The 16,162-nt window shown below is 50.0% G+C and overlaps 1 protein-coding gene across 4 annotated transcripts in view; it reads left to right on the top strand.

The window, feature by feature from the left end:
- Positions 1-9,718: 9,718 nt before the first annotated feature.
- The window catches only part of RILPL1 (Rab interacting lysosomal protein like 1), a 40,057-nt gene continuing 33,613 nt past the window's right edge, over positions 9,719-16,162 (top strand). For 2 of the 4 annotated variants that reach the window (XM_030336335.1, XM_030336336.1), the window contains exon 1: positions 9,719-10,123. In XM_030336335.1, the coding sequence (XP_030192195.1) occupies positions 9,815-10,123 (309 nt within the window). In that variant the 5' untranslated portion in view covers positions 9,719-9,814. The remainder of the gene's footprint in view (positions 10,124-16,162) is intronic. The other 2 variants (XM_030336333.1, XM_030336334.1) reach the window with 2 other exon arrangements.

The raw sequence follows: 16,162 nt of genomic DNA, 5'->3' as shown, positions 1-16,162 counted from the left end.
TTTTTTAATGTAAAGAATGAAGGAGGTATTATCTACTAAAAAAAGACTGAGGAATGGCTAAAATCGAGGTGTTGGCGAGGATGTGGAGAAAAAGGAGCCCTTGTGCACTGTTGGTGGGAATGCAAACGGGTGCAGCCACTGTGGAAAACCGTATGGAGGTGCCTCCAAAAGTTAAAAATAGAGCTTCCTTACGATCCAGCAATTACATTCCTGAGTATTTACGCAAAGAATACAAGAACACTAATTCAAAAAGATATATGCCTCCCTATGTTTATTGCAGCATTATTTGCAACAGCCAAGAGGAGGAAGCAACCCAAGTGTCCATCCACAGATGACTGGATAAAGAAATGTGCTATATATATACAATGGAACATTACTTGGCCGTTAAAAAGAATGAAATCTTGTCATTTGCAACAACATGGAGGGATCTGCAGGTGTCATGCTAAGTGAAATAAATCAGTCAAAGAAAAACAAATCCCGTGGGTGCCTGGGTGGCTCAGTCAGTTAAGTGTCTGACTCTTGATTTCAGCTCAGGTCATGATTTCACAGTTTGTGAGTTTGAGCCCCACATTGGGGCACTGTCAGCATGGAGCCTGCTTGGGATTCACCCTCTCTCTCTGCCCCTCCCCTCCTCTCTCTCTCCCTCTCTCTCAAAATAAATAAAGACAAATCCTATATAGTTTGATTCACCTGTGGAATTTAAATAACAAAACGAATGAACAAAGGAGAAAAAAGACAAACCAAAAAAAACCAGACTCTCAACTATAGAGAACAAACTGATGGTTACCAGAGGGGAGGAGTTGGGGGATGGATGAACTAGGGATTAGGGAACATAGGGATTAGGGAACACAGGGATTAGGGAACATAGGGATTAGGGAATGCACTTGTATGATGAGCACTGAGTAATGTATACAATTGCTGAATCACTATATTGCACACCCGAAACTAACATAACTGTATGTTAACTATACTGGAATTAAAATTAAAACAAAATAAAAATATTAGAATTTATGCTACCAAAATGTGTATGTTAGGAGTTAAAACCTATTAGGATTCAGGAGAAGTAAAGTATGCAAACTTATCTGTAAAAAAAAAAAAAAAGAATAAAGTAGGTCTATATATGCTGAACTGGAAAAATAATTATAGGGTATTACGATGTGAAAAAACAAATCGCATACTAATATGTATGTCATGCTTCCATTTTATTTTTTTAAAGTTTATTTATTTACTTTGAGAGAGACAGAGCGCATGCACAAGCTGGGGAGGGGCAGAGAGAGAGAGAGGGAGAGAGAGAATCTCAAGCAGGGTTCTCACTGTCAGCACAGAGCCTGACACAGGGCTTGAACTCATGACCGGTGAGATCATGACCTGAGCCGAAATTAAGAGTCAGACACTTAACCGACTGAGCCACTCAGGTGACCCGTCATGCTTCCATTTTAAAAGTAAATGCGTGTTGGGAAGTAAAACTAATAAATGTGTGTTTAGAAAAATAGAATGTGCATATTCTCAGGGGAAAAAAATCAGGAAGAACGTCGAGCAAAGTGTCAACCATAGTTACCTGGGAGTAGAATGGAACTGGGGGGAACTCTACTAAATACATAATTTTGTCAGTGGTGGAACTCTGGGTTTGGCCGACCCAGACCTGTTCGTCCCACCTGGGACACTTGCTTCCCAGCATGAACGGCATCAGCCACTGCTCACACCGTGCCCGTGGTTGCAGAGCCACAGTCCCCTTATCTCCCAACACTTCTGATGGCCTCAGGTGCCCACACAGGCAAAGGCTGCAGTCGCCTCAGCACCCGGACCCACCTGACTATAGGGAGTCCACCTGGAAATGGGGAGAGGTTAACGCCCCATGGGAAAAACTCAAGAGAGACCCACAGGAGTGGGCAGATAAATTGCTCACCTTCCCCCACATATCCCCAACCCCACTCACCCAGTACCACGCTCTGTGTGATGGACGGAATCTGAGATTCGGTGGGTGCACACAGCCTCTCCCCAGGGACATTCCAGAAAACTGAACAAGCAGTGGAGTGTTCTTGCAAAGCCGGGCCAACCTTGGTAATATTCTACTTTGAATCTGCTCTCCTTCCTTTTCTGCCTTTCTTCTCTTCCCTCACTCTTGAATTCCTGGTACTGTACCCTCCAATAAAGCATTAGCTCATAAAATTTGTGTCAAGCCCCATTTCTAAGGAACCCGTACAAGGACAAGTGGGTGTTTTTCTACTTTGCTAATATTTTTTTCATTAAACATGGTCTTTAATTAAGAGCCCAAGCACTGGTGTGCATGAGACTCTTAAAACAGAGAAGCACTACCAGGCCAATGCAACATGAGGGAAAATCTAACATTTCCAGGTAACCTCCTTTGAGGTGGAAACAGGCATTGACATTCAGAGAACATGTGCTCAACGCACTTTAAAGAATCTGGTTGCTAGGGTTTGATCATCCTGTTTTCCGAGATGGGTTTGGGGAGCCTGAGTGGAATCTCCTATACAATGCCCTTGAAGGGAGGTCGCCTATCAAGCAGAATCCACGCAGAACAGACCACGAGTTTCATGTGACATTGCTAGTGTTTAGATGCAATGGTGACATCAGAATTGTCCATGATCCTCTTAAGTCTGTCAAAGAAGAAGGAGGAGGAGGAGAAGAGGGACGGCTGAGAAGCCGGAACAGCAACCACGGGAAGTCAGGAGGGTGGTGTGGGTGGAAGAGGGGGTGCGAGTCTATTTCGGGTTGTCAGCCCTTTGGGATGGAGCTCAAGGCACAGGGCGAAGGCAGCGTTGTGTGGGAGACCACTCAGACTCCTGAAACATAGGAATGCTCAGAAAATAGTAGCCTGTCTTAGTCAGCTTGGGTTGCTATGACAAAAATACCACAGACTGGGTTCTTTATACACAACAGAGATGCATCTCTCACAGTTCTGAAGTCTGGGTCCAAGATTAAGACACTGGCAGATGTGGTGACAGGCGAGAACCCCCTTTCCCGGTTCATGGATGCCGCCTTTTTTTTTTTTAATTTTTTTTTTTAACGTTTATTTATTTTTGAGACAGAGACAGAGCATGAACGGGGGAGGGTCAGAGAGAGGGAGACACAGAACCTGAAGCAGGCTCCAGGCTCTGAGCTGTCAGCACAGAGCCTGACTCGGGGCTCGAACTCACAGACCGCGAGATCGTGACCTGAGCCAAAGTTGGCCGCTTAACCGTCTGAGCCACCCAGGCGCCCCTGGATGCCGCCTTCTTGCTGAGTCCTCACAAGGCAACAGAGCGCGGAGGCCTCTTTTACAAGGGCACTAATAATACCTCCTCATGCCATCACCTTGGGGGGTAGGATTTCTTTTTTTGTAATTAATTAATTAATTTTTGAGAGACAGAGAGAGAGAGAGCAAGCACGGGAGGGGCAGAGAAAGAGGGAGAGAGAGAATCCCAAGCAGGCTCCACACTGTCAGTGCAGAGCCTGACGGGGGACTCAAACTCACAAACCGTGAGATCACAACCTGAGCCGAAATCAAGTCGGACGCTGAACGGACTGAGCCACCCAGGCGCCCAACGTTGTATCATTTTATTCATAGACGGTACAACAAGCCCAGAGTCTTTAAATTCTGAGTTATTGAGAGGGGATCTGGGTACTGAGCAGGTGGACAGAAGAAAGGACCCTCGAATGACCTGCAAACCACCCCCGCCCCCCCCCCCCGGGTTTCCCATCCATTCAGCTCTGGCGGGGCAATCCGTCTCTGTGTGACTCCGAGTGAAAGTAGAATTCTGTTGCTTCTGTGGTAGCTGAAAAAGCTTAAATTCTCGCTTTCCCGGATCGCAGGGCACGGGCTGTAACACCAGATCCTTCATGTAGATGCTGACACTAGGGACTGGAGTTTGGAGATGCACCATGGCACACGAAAGACCCAGAGAAACAGCAGGTGACTGGTGCTTAGATGTGGGCCAAAGACAGTGAAGTCGACACAGATCAGACTATGCAAGTCTGTGTCAGACACGGTAAGGGCTCTGGATTTTATTGTAACCTGGCATCGACACCTGGCGGGGTGAAATGCATGTGCTTTATCAAAAGTGCTGGCTGTGCAAAATTGCTGCTGTGCAGAAAACAGGTTAGTGGGAAGAAGAGACAAAGAAGAAACCAGTTAGAAGCCCACCATCGGCTTCTTCCAGAAGGGAAAGTTACAGTAAGTGGGGCCAGGGTGGAAGTAGGGAGGTGGAGCAAAGTGGAAAATCTGGGGAGAGATTTTGGAGGCAGAATTGAGGGGTTGCCCTGATTCCTAATTCTTCTAATAGCCCCTCACATCACAGTCAGACATCAGTGCTGGTTTCATGATGTCGTTGCTCCAAATGAGATGCTTCAGTGGTGACAATCACAGCACATGTAATAGTCAAACCACCCACACAGCAAGCATAGCAACAGCTAACATTAATGTAGCTCTTACTGTGTACCATCCTCTGTTCTAAACATTTTATGTATTTTAACTCGTTTAATCTCTGCTGAGATTACTCCCATTTTACAGATGAAAAAAGTAAAACAAAGATCCGATGACTTGCCAGATGTCACATCACATCCTCCCTACTACGTCAGATACGAACTTGACCCCGCAGTCAATCTCTGCCACCCTTTTCAACTTCATTTCACGCTGTTCCCCAACTTGCCCCAACAAGTCCGCTGGTCAGTCTGCTGACTCACGCACGAATGGAGCCCGTTCTTCCCCTGGGCCTCACACACATGGTCTGTGGCTGTCTCCTCTTCCTTCACATAGCATATTAATTCCACGTATCTGAAATGGACAGAATAAGTAAATCCACGGACAGAAAGCAGGCTGGGGCTTACGGGGTCGTTTGCCTCACCCGTTCAGAAAGTACCAACGGCTGTGAGCTTCCGGCTGGATAAAGTCCTTTTCCCTTTTCTTTCCTACCCTCTTCTGGAGCCTAGAAAGAAGGAGTTCTGGGAGGAGGAAACATTTCTACTAAGTGATCTGAGCTTCCAGAAGGAAATTACTGTCTTAACACGGGCAAACCAGCAGGGAAGGTAGAAACATCCCAAAAGCCCGTGGATGGATGGATAAACAGAATGTGGCCCGTCCATACAATGGGAGCTTATTAGGCTATGAAAAGGAATTATGTGGTCCCACGGCATGGATAAACCTTAAAAACATTATGCTGAGTGAAAGAAGCCGGGCACAAAAGGCCACCCGGTATATGAAATGTTCAGAATAGACACATCTATGGACCCAGAAAGCAGAAGAGGGGTTGCCAGGGGCTGGGGGCAGGAGAGAATGGAAAGTGACTGCTAATGGGTACAAGGCTTTGGGGGAAGGTTGTTGAAAATGTTCTGAAGTTAGAGGGTGGGGATGGGTGATGGGTACAGAACTTGCAAATATACGAAGAACCAGTGAATTGTACACATTAAAAAGGTGAACATTATTGCACGTAATTTACATCTAGAGAAACATTTAAAAATGAGTCTTGCCCCTTCCACAAAAAAGCAAAAAGAAATGTCCAACACACCACCGCCAAATAAATTGAACCTAAATCAGATCAAACCTGTTGATACAACTACCAGTCTAAAGAAAATACCGGGAACAGACATATTAAAGGACGTTACAGTGGTGAAATTAGCAACATTCAGACAGCATCCCTCTAAGACAAACAATCCCGTTTCATCAAGAAATAAATTTCAGGGCGCCTGGGTGGCTCAGTCAGTTAAGCGTCCACCTTTGACTCAGGTCATGGTCTCACAGTTCGTGAGTTTGAGCCCCGCGTCGGGCTCTGTGCTGACGGCTTGGAGCCTGTAGCCTGCTTCGGATTCTGTGTCTCCCTCTCTCTGACCCTCCCCCATTCATGCTCTGTCTCTCTCTGTCTCAAAAATAAATAAATATTAAAAATAAAAAAAAAAGTGTTATGAAATATTCATAGTTGAGAAATACAGCGTGTGGGACTCTGAATTGTGCTAACACGCCTGGTTTCTGGGACACACTGCTTTCTTGATTCTCCTCCCCTTTGTCAACCCTCTCTTGCTCCATCTGAAATTAGTTTATTTTTGGTTTCTCCTGTTTCCTCTCTGTTTCCCACAAGAGCAGCAATCCTGTCTGTCTCATATTGCCGCATCCCACAGGGTTAGCAGAGTCCCTGGCATACATTAAGAGCTAAATACCTATTGAATAAATGAATGTCAACATAGCTCTTATCATTGCTCTGGTAGTGAGTTTCAGGTCCACATTTCCAGCTGTCACCTAGACGTCTACATCTACACCCAGACCAGGTACCTCCTCCAGGTATCTTTAACGATGATGGTGAGGATAATAGAAGCTTAGAAGCACTGGGGGAGGCCGGCACATACTCGGATTTGTTTAATGATCACAATTACCCTCTGTGATCCCATTTTATAGAATGGGAAGCTGAGGCCCCGAGAGGCCAAACACCTGGCCAGTGACTACGCCAGGATTAGACCGCAGAGAGGTTCTGGAAGCTTAACCACCAGGCTTGACTGCTTAAAACTTGCTTGCTTAAAACTGTAGCCATTCTCCTGAGCTCACCATCTGGGGTCATCTCAGACTTCTGCCTCCCCCCCCCCCCCCCCCGCCACTCCTTTCCTGCCCCCATCTTAAGTTCAGGCTGCAGGCTGGTATTCCAGTTCTTCAATCCTGGTCCCCTCCCAGCTGACTCTCAGCACATCTTTGCTGCCTTTAGGGGAAAACTACCCCAATCTGGGCATTCATTATTTATTCCTTCATTCAACACGGGCACCCACCGGGTTGGCTGCATCCCTCCCAGCTGTGGAACCTTAAGCAAGTGGGTTGAATAGTGCCACCCTGCCCCAAAAGATACTTCCGTGTCCCGATCCTGGAAGTGGAGACCTTATTTTGAAAAACTAATCTTTGCAAGTGAATTAAGTTAAGGACCTTGAGATTAGATCATCCTGGGTTGTACAGATGGGCTCTAAATCCAATGACAGGTGTTCTTATAAGAGACACAAAGAGAAGACAGACATGCATGGAAGGACCACGTGAAAACAGAGGTAGAGACTGGAGGGATGTGGCTACAGACTAAGCATCCCAGAGGCTGGAAGAGACAAGAGAGGATCCTCCGGAGAGCCTGATCCTGCCAACACCTTGTTTTCAGATATCTGGCCTCCAGAACTGTCAGAGAATAAGTTTCTATTGTTTTAAGTCTCCAAGTTTGTGGCAATTTGTTACATCAGCTGCAGGAAGCTAATGCCCCTCCCTGTTTCTCACTGTCCTTGATTTTGGATGGGGATAATCACATGTCCACCTCACTGGCTTGCTGTGCACAGATCTGACCTCTTACCAGCTGCCGGGCCCTGGGCGAGTTATTTGACCTCTCTGTGCCTCCCCCCTTTCCTCATTTGTAAAACAAGGATAATACTTCCTAGGATGCTGTGAGGAAGCAGTTCTCAAAGTCTCTGGTCTCAGAGACCCTTTTCCAAGGGCACTCTTAAAAACTACTGAAGACCCTAAAGAGATTTCATTACGTGGGTTATATCTATGAATATCTACTGTAATTGGAAATTTAAACTAATGTTTTTAAAAATACTGGTTAACTCAAAAGCAGTTACATGATATTTTAACATGCATATATTTTTTTCAATGTCTATTTATTTTTGAGAGAAAGAGACAGAGCGCAAGCAGGGGAGGGGCAGAGAGCGGAGACACAGAATCCAATCCAGGCTCCAAGCTCTGAACTGTCAGCACAGAGTCCCCCCACACGGGGCTGGAACTCACAAACTGTGAGATCATGACCTGAGCCAAAGTGGGATGCTTAACCGACTGGGCCACCCAGATGCCCCTCAACATGCATATTTTTTAAAAAAATAACTCTGCTCCAAAACAAAATACTGGCAACGGTGGCATTGTTTCGTATTTTTGCAAATCTCTTTAATGTCTAGCTCATTATAAGAGAGCTGGATCCTCACGTCTGCTTCTATATGTTCAGTGGATTGTGATAGGCTGTTTTGTGTTACATATACTAAGAACATCTTGCCGCACATTGATACAAAACTAGCAAAAGGGACAACCTCACAGAGACCCTCTGGGTACGGGAGAACCCCAGTGGCCATTAGGCCACACTCTGAGAACCCATCGGGTATGGATTAAATGGGGCAATATAATATTTAGTTGTAAAGCACTTAGAATTTAAAGCTGCTGTCCAATACATTTGCAACTTAAAAAATATTTTTAATCGATAATGTGCCAGGTTGGTGTGGGTTTTAGGATAATGTTAAAGTTCTTTTTCTCTTTCTTTTCTTTCTTTCTTTCTTTCTTTCTTTCTTTCTTTCTTTCTTTCTTTCTTTCTTTCTATTTTCTCTCTTTCTTTCTATTTTCTCTCTTTCTTTCTTTCTATTTTCTTTCTTTCTCTCTTTCTTTCATGCCTCCAAAGAGCTCACAGTCTCATGGGGGAGGCGTATGTGTAACCACACCGTTAAAACTCTGTGTAAGGAGCAATTGTATAGAAGACAGCGGGTTGTGGGAACGCAGAGGAGGGTCCATAAGCCATGCGTGGCGGCGGGAAGAATGGGAGGGCCGGTGGCTTCAGGAAAGGCTCTTCTGGGGGCGGGGTGTCCGATGGACCAGGGGACTTAGGTCAAAAAAGAGAGGCGGCTTGGACAAGAAAACTCGCGGTGCTGAGATCCAAACCCCGGCCTCACCTCCTCTGTGAAGCGGTGTTTATGTCACGAGGAACTGCTAAATGGACGTGGCTCTGCGGGCGGGGCCGGCCGGCCGCTTCGGGGGCAGGGGACCCCTCCACCCTTCCTTCGGCCCCTCTCGGGCGCCTGGGCTGGAGCGCAGGGCCCGGCGCCGCCAGCTCCGCCCGTAGCTGGGTCTACGGGCTGGGGAGCTGGGGGGGCTGGGGGTGGTCCTCGCTCTCTCCCCAGGATGGGCCCCATCCCAGAGTCCACCTCTCGACCCCTCCATTCCGCTCCACCGCCGGGGCCGCCGCCCGGCGCGGCGAATCGTCCCCAGACGAGCCTCCCCCACCGCCCCGTCCCCCTCCCCCTCTCCTCCGGGCTAGCCTCGACCCCTCCCCGGCGGCAGTGGGAGAGGAGGAGCCAGGACCGGGCCGGAGGAGGGGGCGGCGCGCCCGGACGCTCGGGGGGCGCGGAGGAGGAAGGGCCCGCGGGGCCGAGGGGAGGGTGTGTGGCACGGGGGCCGGCGAGCGGGGGGAGGGGGCCGCCTAGTCGGCGGGTCGCGGAACGGGGCCCGCGGGGGCCCGGGCGCCCTCGGGCGGCGGAAGCCGGGCGCGCCCCTCGCCAGGCCGGGATCGGGGCGGGGCGCGCGGCATCCCCGCGGGGGGAGCCGGTCACCGGGTCTCGCCGCCACCAAAGTTTCCCGGAGGAGCCGCGGCCGCCCTTCCTTCCCCGGCCCCGGGCGTGGGGGCGACCCCCGGGCGAGAACTGTTTCCGAGGGCGACCGGGCCCCGTCTCCGGCTAGACCCCGCGCCTCCATTGCGCCCAACTCGGATTCCCAACTTGGGAGGCGCCGCGGGCCTGCGCACGCGCGCCTTCCTCGCCGCCGCCGCTGCCGCCGCCGCCGCCGCCGCCTCCTCCCGCCGGGGAGCAGGCTCCGGGCCGAGCCGCGCGCCGAGACTCGCCCCCCGCGCGCCGCCCTCCGGCTCGCGGTCCGCCGCCCCCGCCCATGCGGACGCCCGCCCGCCGCCCGGTGCGCCCTCGCCCGAGGGCCAGCTGAGCGCGGACCGCCCGCGGCGGCGCGAGGTGGGCCCGGCCCGGCGCTGCCCTCGACAGCGGCAAGTTTGGGAGTTGCACTAGTTTGCGGGGTGGGGGAGAGGCCGGGCGGGGGGCCATGGAGGAGGACCGGGGGTCGTCGCTGGCGGCCGAGTCGGCGCTGGAGAAGAACGTGGCGGAGCTGACCGTCATGGACGTGTACGACATCGCGTCGCTCGTGGGCCACGAGTTCGAGCGGGTCATCGACCAGCACGGCTGCGAGGCCATCGCGCGCCTCATGCCCAAGGTCGTGCGTGTCCTGGAGATCCTGGAGGTGCTGGTCAGCCGCCACCACGTCGCGCCTGAGCTGGACGAGCTGCGCCTGGAGCTGGACCGTCTGCGCCTGGAGAGGATGGACCGCATCGAGAAGGAGCGCAAGCACCAGAAGGTGGGCAGCGGCCCCAGTCTGCCCATCCGGGGAATGGGGCCGCTGGGACCCAAGGGCCCTTCAGCATCCCGCAGCTGTAGGCGCACACGTTTGTGTATGCAGGGACTAGACGAGGAGAGAGACCCGACTGGATGAGAGAGGGAGGGAGGGAGGCCCCTGGCCCTCTTTTGTCCAGCCAGCGCCACCTGGCATATACTACTTTAGAGATTAGGGCAGTCCTTTGGAATCAGACCTGAGTTCCAGTCCCACCTTTACTGTCTAATAGCTGTGTGACCTTGGGTAAGTTACTTAACCTCTCTGTGCTTTATTTCCTCGCATGTCAAATGGTGATAGTAATAAGACCCACCTCATTAAGAATTAAGTGTGATATGTCTAAACCGCTTAGATGATATTATTTTCCAGAAATGAAATAAAGCCCTCTGCCCTTCAGTCAGGCCCCTTTCTTCTTCTCATCCCCAAACCCCCCGTAGCAAAGAGGATGTGACCTCCAGCCACCCAGCTCATCAACCCCCAGACTCTGGGTTTCTATTTGCGAATTGTTCCCAGAATTCCTTCTAATTTATGAAACTGAAGTGCTTTCCCCTCCTTGATTTTATCTTTAATCTTCACAGAACTCTCTGAGGCAGGAATTATCTTCGTTTTACAAATGAAGAAAATTGGGGGAGGGGGGATTTGCCCCAAATTAGTGCTGAGAGAATCCCAGGCCAGTGGAGGTAACTCTGGTGCCTCTTCCCCACCCAGGGGATAGGACACGATTTGGGGCAGCTTTAAGCTAAGCCTCTGCCCTGTGAACAAGAATTCCTCGGAGTGCATGAATCAGGGCCTCTCTACTGGACTGGGAGTCTAGACAAGGTGCCTGGGGAAAAGGAAGTGGGAGATGTGTGGTTTCCTGCCCCAACCTCAGGCCAGGGAAGCTTCTGTCAGACCCTTTGGACAGAGAATAGGAGGAAACGCCTTTCCTAGGAGCAATCAGGGTGCCTGAGGGGGCTCTGGCTTGCTGTGTGGCCTCAGGAAATGTACTTGGCCTCTCTGAACCTCTCTGGCAGGCCATAACCTATTGTGTTTCAAGGAAAATAACCCAGGCTGTGTATGTAGTCTTAACCTGGGGGCAAAACTGCCAGTGGTTAAGAGCACTAGTGTTTGGGAGGTTTGACAGTGTTTGTCCTCATAGGTCCCTGTGCCCTGAGGTCAGGAAGGAAACTCAAGCTCCCAAGTGTTAGGCAACATTTCCAAGATCGTGCTCGGAGCTTGAAAATGCCCCAGCCCTCTAATTCATGTCAAGTTCCCAGGGACTTTGGAGCCAGACAGCCTGGCTTCACACCCTGCCACTGTGTGATCTTAGGCAAGTCAGCTCACCTCTCTGTGCCTCAGTTTCCTCAGCTGTAAAATGGGGATAATAGTACTCATCTCATAGGGTTGTGGTGAGAATTGAAGGGTTGGTTAACTTCCATAAAGTGTTTGGGACAAGGCCTGGCCCGTTGTGAGGGCCTTACAAGTGTTAGCTGTTGTCTTTAGGCCTGGATAGGCTTTCAGTGAGGTGTTCGTGGTCTGATACTGGGCACCCCACTCCCAATCTCTTTTAGAGAGTCAGGGGAAAGGATCTTTGAAATCCCCTCGTGTGGCTGCCAAGGGGCTTAGCCCGGGTCACACAGAAGTCCCAGCGCCTCTGTTCCCACCCTTGACGTTGGAATTCTGCAGCAGCTGGGCTGGGGGACATCCTTGGGAGCCATCGGAGGCCGCTAGGCTTGGAGTCAGATGGCATTCCCAGCCAGCTGCACTTGTCACTTCTGGAACGCCGTCAGCCAGGAAGTAAACCTCAGCGTGCTCAGAGCTGAGGCTTGTTTGTAAACACTGAGGATGATCTCTCCTAAATCAGAGGGCAAAACCCTCTTCCCATCCCAGCCCCTTGTTTACTTTTCTTTGTATTCTTGGGATCAAGAGAGACTTCTCTGGGTTTGTTTTTTTTTTTCTTGTGGTCTCAAAGGCTCTTCAAGGTGTTATTTCCACAAAAATCTTCCTAACATGTCCTTGGTCTTATCAGTTTGTTCATTCCTCCCTCTTTTTTCTGCCTCACCCCCCTCCCTCTCTCTCTCTCAGCACAACGCATGCACCCTGTCTTCCGCCAACTCCTCCCCTGAGCATACCCCCCCGCCCCCAGATTTAGTCAGTTCTGCTCATCACACAGACTCAGGCCACAGTCTTGACATGTTCTGTCTATCTGGTTACTCAGTCTGCAACCCCGTTGATGGGCCACAGCATGCAAAGTGCCCTCCTAAGTGACATGGGCAGTGCAGAGACTGGGAAAGCTGGATCCTCATCTCAGGCAGTGGGTGGGTAACTGGGAAGACAGGAAAAATACCAACAGGCTTAGAAAGCAGTGGCTGTGCGGATACAGTTGTCTATATTGCTAACAGGATATGTTGTTCATTTGCTCATTCAACAGATGTATTTATCCAGCACCTGCTATGAACGGGGCACTGTTCTGGGCACTGGGGAGACAGCAGTGACCACAGTAGATGAGGTCTTTGGACCTGACTTTCTTGGACCTGACTTTCTAGTGCAGGGCTGTCCATAGAAATATTATGTGGTGGGGGGTGGGGGATGCCCGGGGTGGCTCAGTTGGTTAAATGACTGACTCCTGATTTCAGCTCAGGTCATGGTTCATGAGATCGAGCCCCATATTGGGCTATGAACTGACAGTGTGGAGTCCGCTTGGGATTCTCTGTCTCCCTCTCTCTCTGCCCCTCCCCGACTCGTGCACACACACTCACTCTCTCTCTCAAAATAAATAAATAAACTTAAAAAATAATATTATGTGACTTGTCACGTTAATAAAAAGACACAGATGAGGTTAAAAAAAATTTTGATATCAAACCAAGTCTTTGCAAAATATTATTTCTGCATGTAATCAACATAAAAATTATTTTTTATTGAGATATAATTGACATATAACATTGTATTAGTTTTAGGTTACAGCATAATTTTTTTTTTAATGTAATTTTTTTTTTTTTTTAATTTTTTTTCAACGTTTATTTATTTTTGGGACAGAGAGAGACAGAGCATGAACGGGGAGGGGCAGAGAGAGAGGGAGACACAGAATCAGAAACAGGCTCCAGGCTCCGAGCCATCAGCCCAGAGCCCGACGCGGGGCTCGAACTCACGGACTGCGAGATCGTGACCTGGCTGAAGTCGGACGCCTAACCGACTGCGCCACCCAGGCGCCCCTTTAATGTAATTTTTTTAATGTTTATTTATTTTTGAGACAGAGGGAGACAGAGCACGAGTGGGGGAGGGGCAGAGAGAGAGGAAGACACAGAATCTGAAACAGGCTCCAGGCTCCGAGCTGTCAGCACAGAGCCCGATGCGGGGCTCAAACCCACGAACTGTGAGATCATGACCTGAGCCAGTCAGACGCTCAACTGACTGAGCCACCCAGGTGCCCCGCATAATTTTTAAAAAAATGTTTATTTTGAGAAAGAAAGAGAGCAGGGGTGGGGCCTAGAGAGAGGGAGAAAGAATCCGGAGCAGACTCCTTAATGCAAAAGCAGAGCCTGATGCAGGGCTCGGTCCCATCTACTGCAAGATCACGAGCTGAGCCGAAATCAAAGAGTTGGACGCCCAACCAACCGAGCCACCCAGGCGCCCCTCGGTGTGCAGCATAATGATTTGATATTTATGTGTATTGTGACATTTACCATCCATCACCTCACATAGTTACTCAAATAATTATTAAATAGGTATTTTGCATTTTTTCCCTATGTCTTTGAAATCTGATGTGTGTTTAGCCCTGTTGCACGTGCTAGTTCAGACCAGCCACAGTTCAAGTGCTCAGCAGCCACATGTGGCTTGTGGCTACTCTATTGGATGGTGCAATTCTAGTGTAAGGAGATAGGTGTTTTTTTAAAAAAAAAATTTTTTTTTAACGTTTATTTATTTTTGAGACAGAGAGAGACACGGCATGAACGGGGGAGGGGCAGAGAGAGAGGGAGACACAGAATCGGAAGCAGGCTCCAGGCTCTGAGCCATCAGCCCAGAGCCCGACGCGGGGCTCGAACTCACGGACCGCGAGATCGTGACCTGAGCTGAAGTCGGCCGCTTAACCGACTGAGCCACCCAGGCGCCCCAGGAGATAGGTGTTTTTTAAAGTTTTAAAGTTTTCGGCTTGTGATAAGTGCCATGAAAAAAATAAAAGAGTGATATGAAAGAGACTGACTAGGATGGGACAGTCAGGAAGGCTTCCCTGAGGAGGTGACATCTGGGCTGAGATCGGAATGAAGTGTGGGTACCCTCCACAGAGAGAGCTGGGGGAGGGGCGTCCTAGGCAGACACAAGTGCAAAGGCCCTGTGGTAGGAACGGGCTTGGTGTGTTCAAGGAACACAAAGAAGGCCAGTATGGTGAGAACAGAGTGAGTAAGGAATACGGGTGGGGGATGAGGTCAGGGAGGTGGACAGGTCTGATTATACTGGACTTAGTAGGCCCACATAAGGAGTTTGAAGACTGTTAGTCCTGAGAAGGCAAAGGAGGCGATCAATCAGGGGTGACTTCCTGGGAGAGCCTTTTAGCTGGTGTGGAGGCAAGATTAAATTTGCTGCGGTCAGCTCAGAGGCAAGAGCCACATGCTGCCCTGTGCCCCCTTTGAGGGAAGGAAAAAAACCACCCTGAGGGTTAAAGTCTGTATTCATCTATTGCTGCTGTAACAAATTACCACAAACTTACTGGCTCGAGGTAACACAGTTTTGTTAGGATAATGCAGAATATGCTATTTATGGGTCACACCAATATGGATAATACTGGATAAAACTCTGGAGCTCAAAAATCAGAAAAGGGTTTCGCTGCGTTAAAACCAAGGTGTCAGAAAATTCATTTCTTCTGACAACTTTCAGGGAGAATCCACTTCCTTGCCTTTTCCAGCTTTTGGAGGCCACCGCGTTTCTTCGCTTTTGGCTCCTTCCTCCACCCTCACAGCCAACAGAGTACTGTTTTCAAATCTCTAGCTCTGACTTCTGTCGCCACATCATCTCTGACTCTGATCCTCCTGCCTCCCTCTTTCGCCTGTGAGGACCCTTTGATCACGTTGGGTCCACTGGATAACCCAGGAGACTCCCCATCTCAGGGTCCTTAACTTAACACCTGCCAAATTCCTTTGCTTGGTGAGGTCACATAGTCTCGGGTTCCAGGGACTGGGATGTGCACGTCTTTGGGGGCCACTGTTCTGCCTACCGCAGTCAGTTACACTTGACCGTTGCCCACTGGGACCCTCTGTGCTCAGCCTGTGCCAGATGCGAGCAGGGAAGAACCAGCTAGAAGAGCCTGTCTCTGCTTCCGGCCCACACCTGCGCGTGGGAAGGCCGCATGCCCGCTCCATCATTCCACCACCGCTTCCGCCCTCTGGCCCTACCCTTCACCTCCCTTGGTGACCTTGAACAGCTGTGCGAATACTTAGTTATTACCCCTCATTTCCCCAGTGCAGCAGACTTCCTGACAAAGGAGATGGGGATTTAGGAATGTATTTAAAAGATGAACGGAGGCCGTGTTTACCCGGCCTTGGGCCGGCTTGTGACAGGCCGTAGGAGGAACAGAAACCGGCAAACACATCTTTAGCATTTTCTGGGACCTGGGCACCATTCCAACCATTGACATAATCCTCATGACAGCCCTCAGAGGTAGATATGACACTATTTTCCACATTTCCAAGATACCCAAAGATTCAGTAACTTCTCGAGCATCAGCTAGTAAGGGGCAGAAACAAGATTCAAACAGGCCAACAGGCTTCGGTATCTTTGCTTTCAACTGGCATTATGTCCCGCAACAGCGACCGTGCTCTGTTTAGTTTCTGGTTTTACAGCAGACTTTTTTTTAACGTTTATTTATTTTTGAGAGACAGAGACAGAGCGTGAGTGGGCGAGGGACAGAGAGGGAGACACAGAATCAGAAGCAGGCTCCAGGCTCCGAGCTGTCAGCACAGAGCCCGACGCGGGGCTCGAACCCACGAACCGTGGGATCATGACCTGAGCCGACGTCGGACGCTCAACCGACTG

The sequence above is a fragment of the Lynx canadensis genome, chromosome D3, assembly GCF_007474595.2.
Source record: "Lynx canadensis isolate LIC74 chromosome D3, mLynCan4.pri.v2, whole genome shotgun sequence".
Classification (NCBI taxonomy): Eukaryota; Metazoa; Chordata; class Mammalia; order Carnivora; family Felidae; genus Lynx; species Lynx canadensis.
The sequence above is the reverse complement of the archived record's forward strand: the minus strand, read 5'-3'. Positions and strand labels throughout refer to the sequence as shown.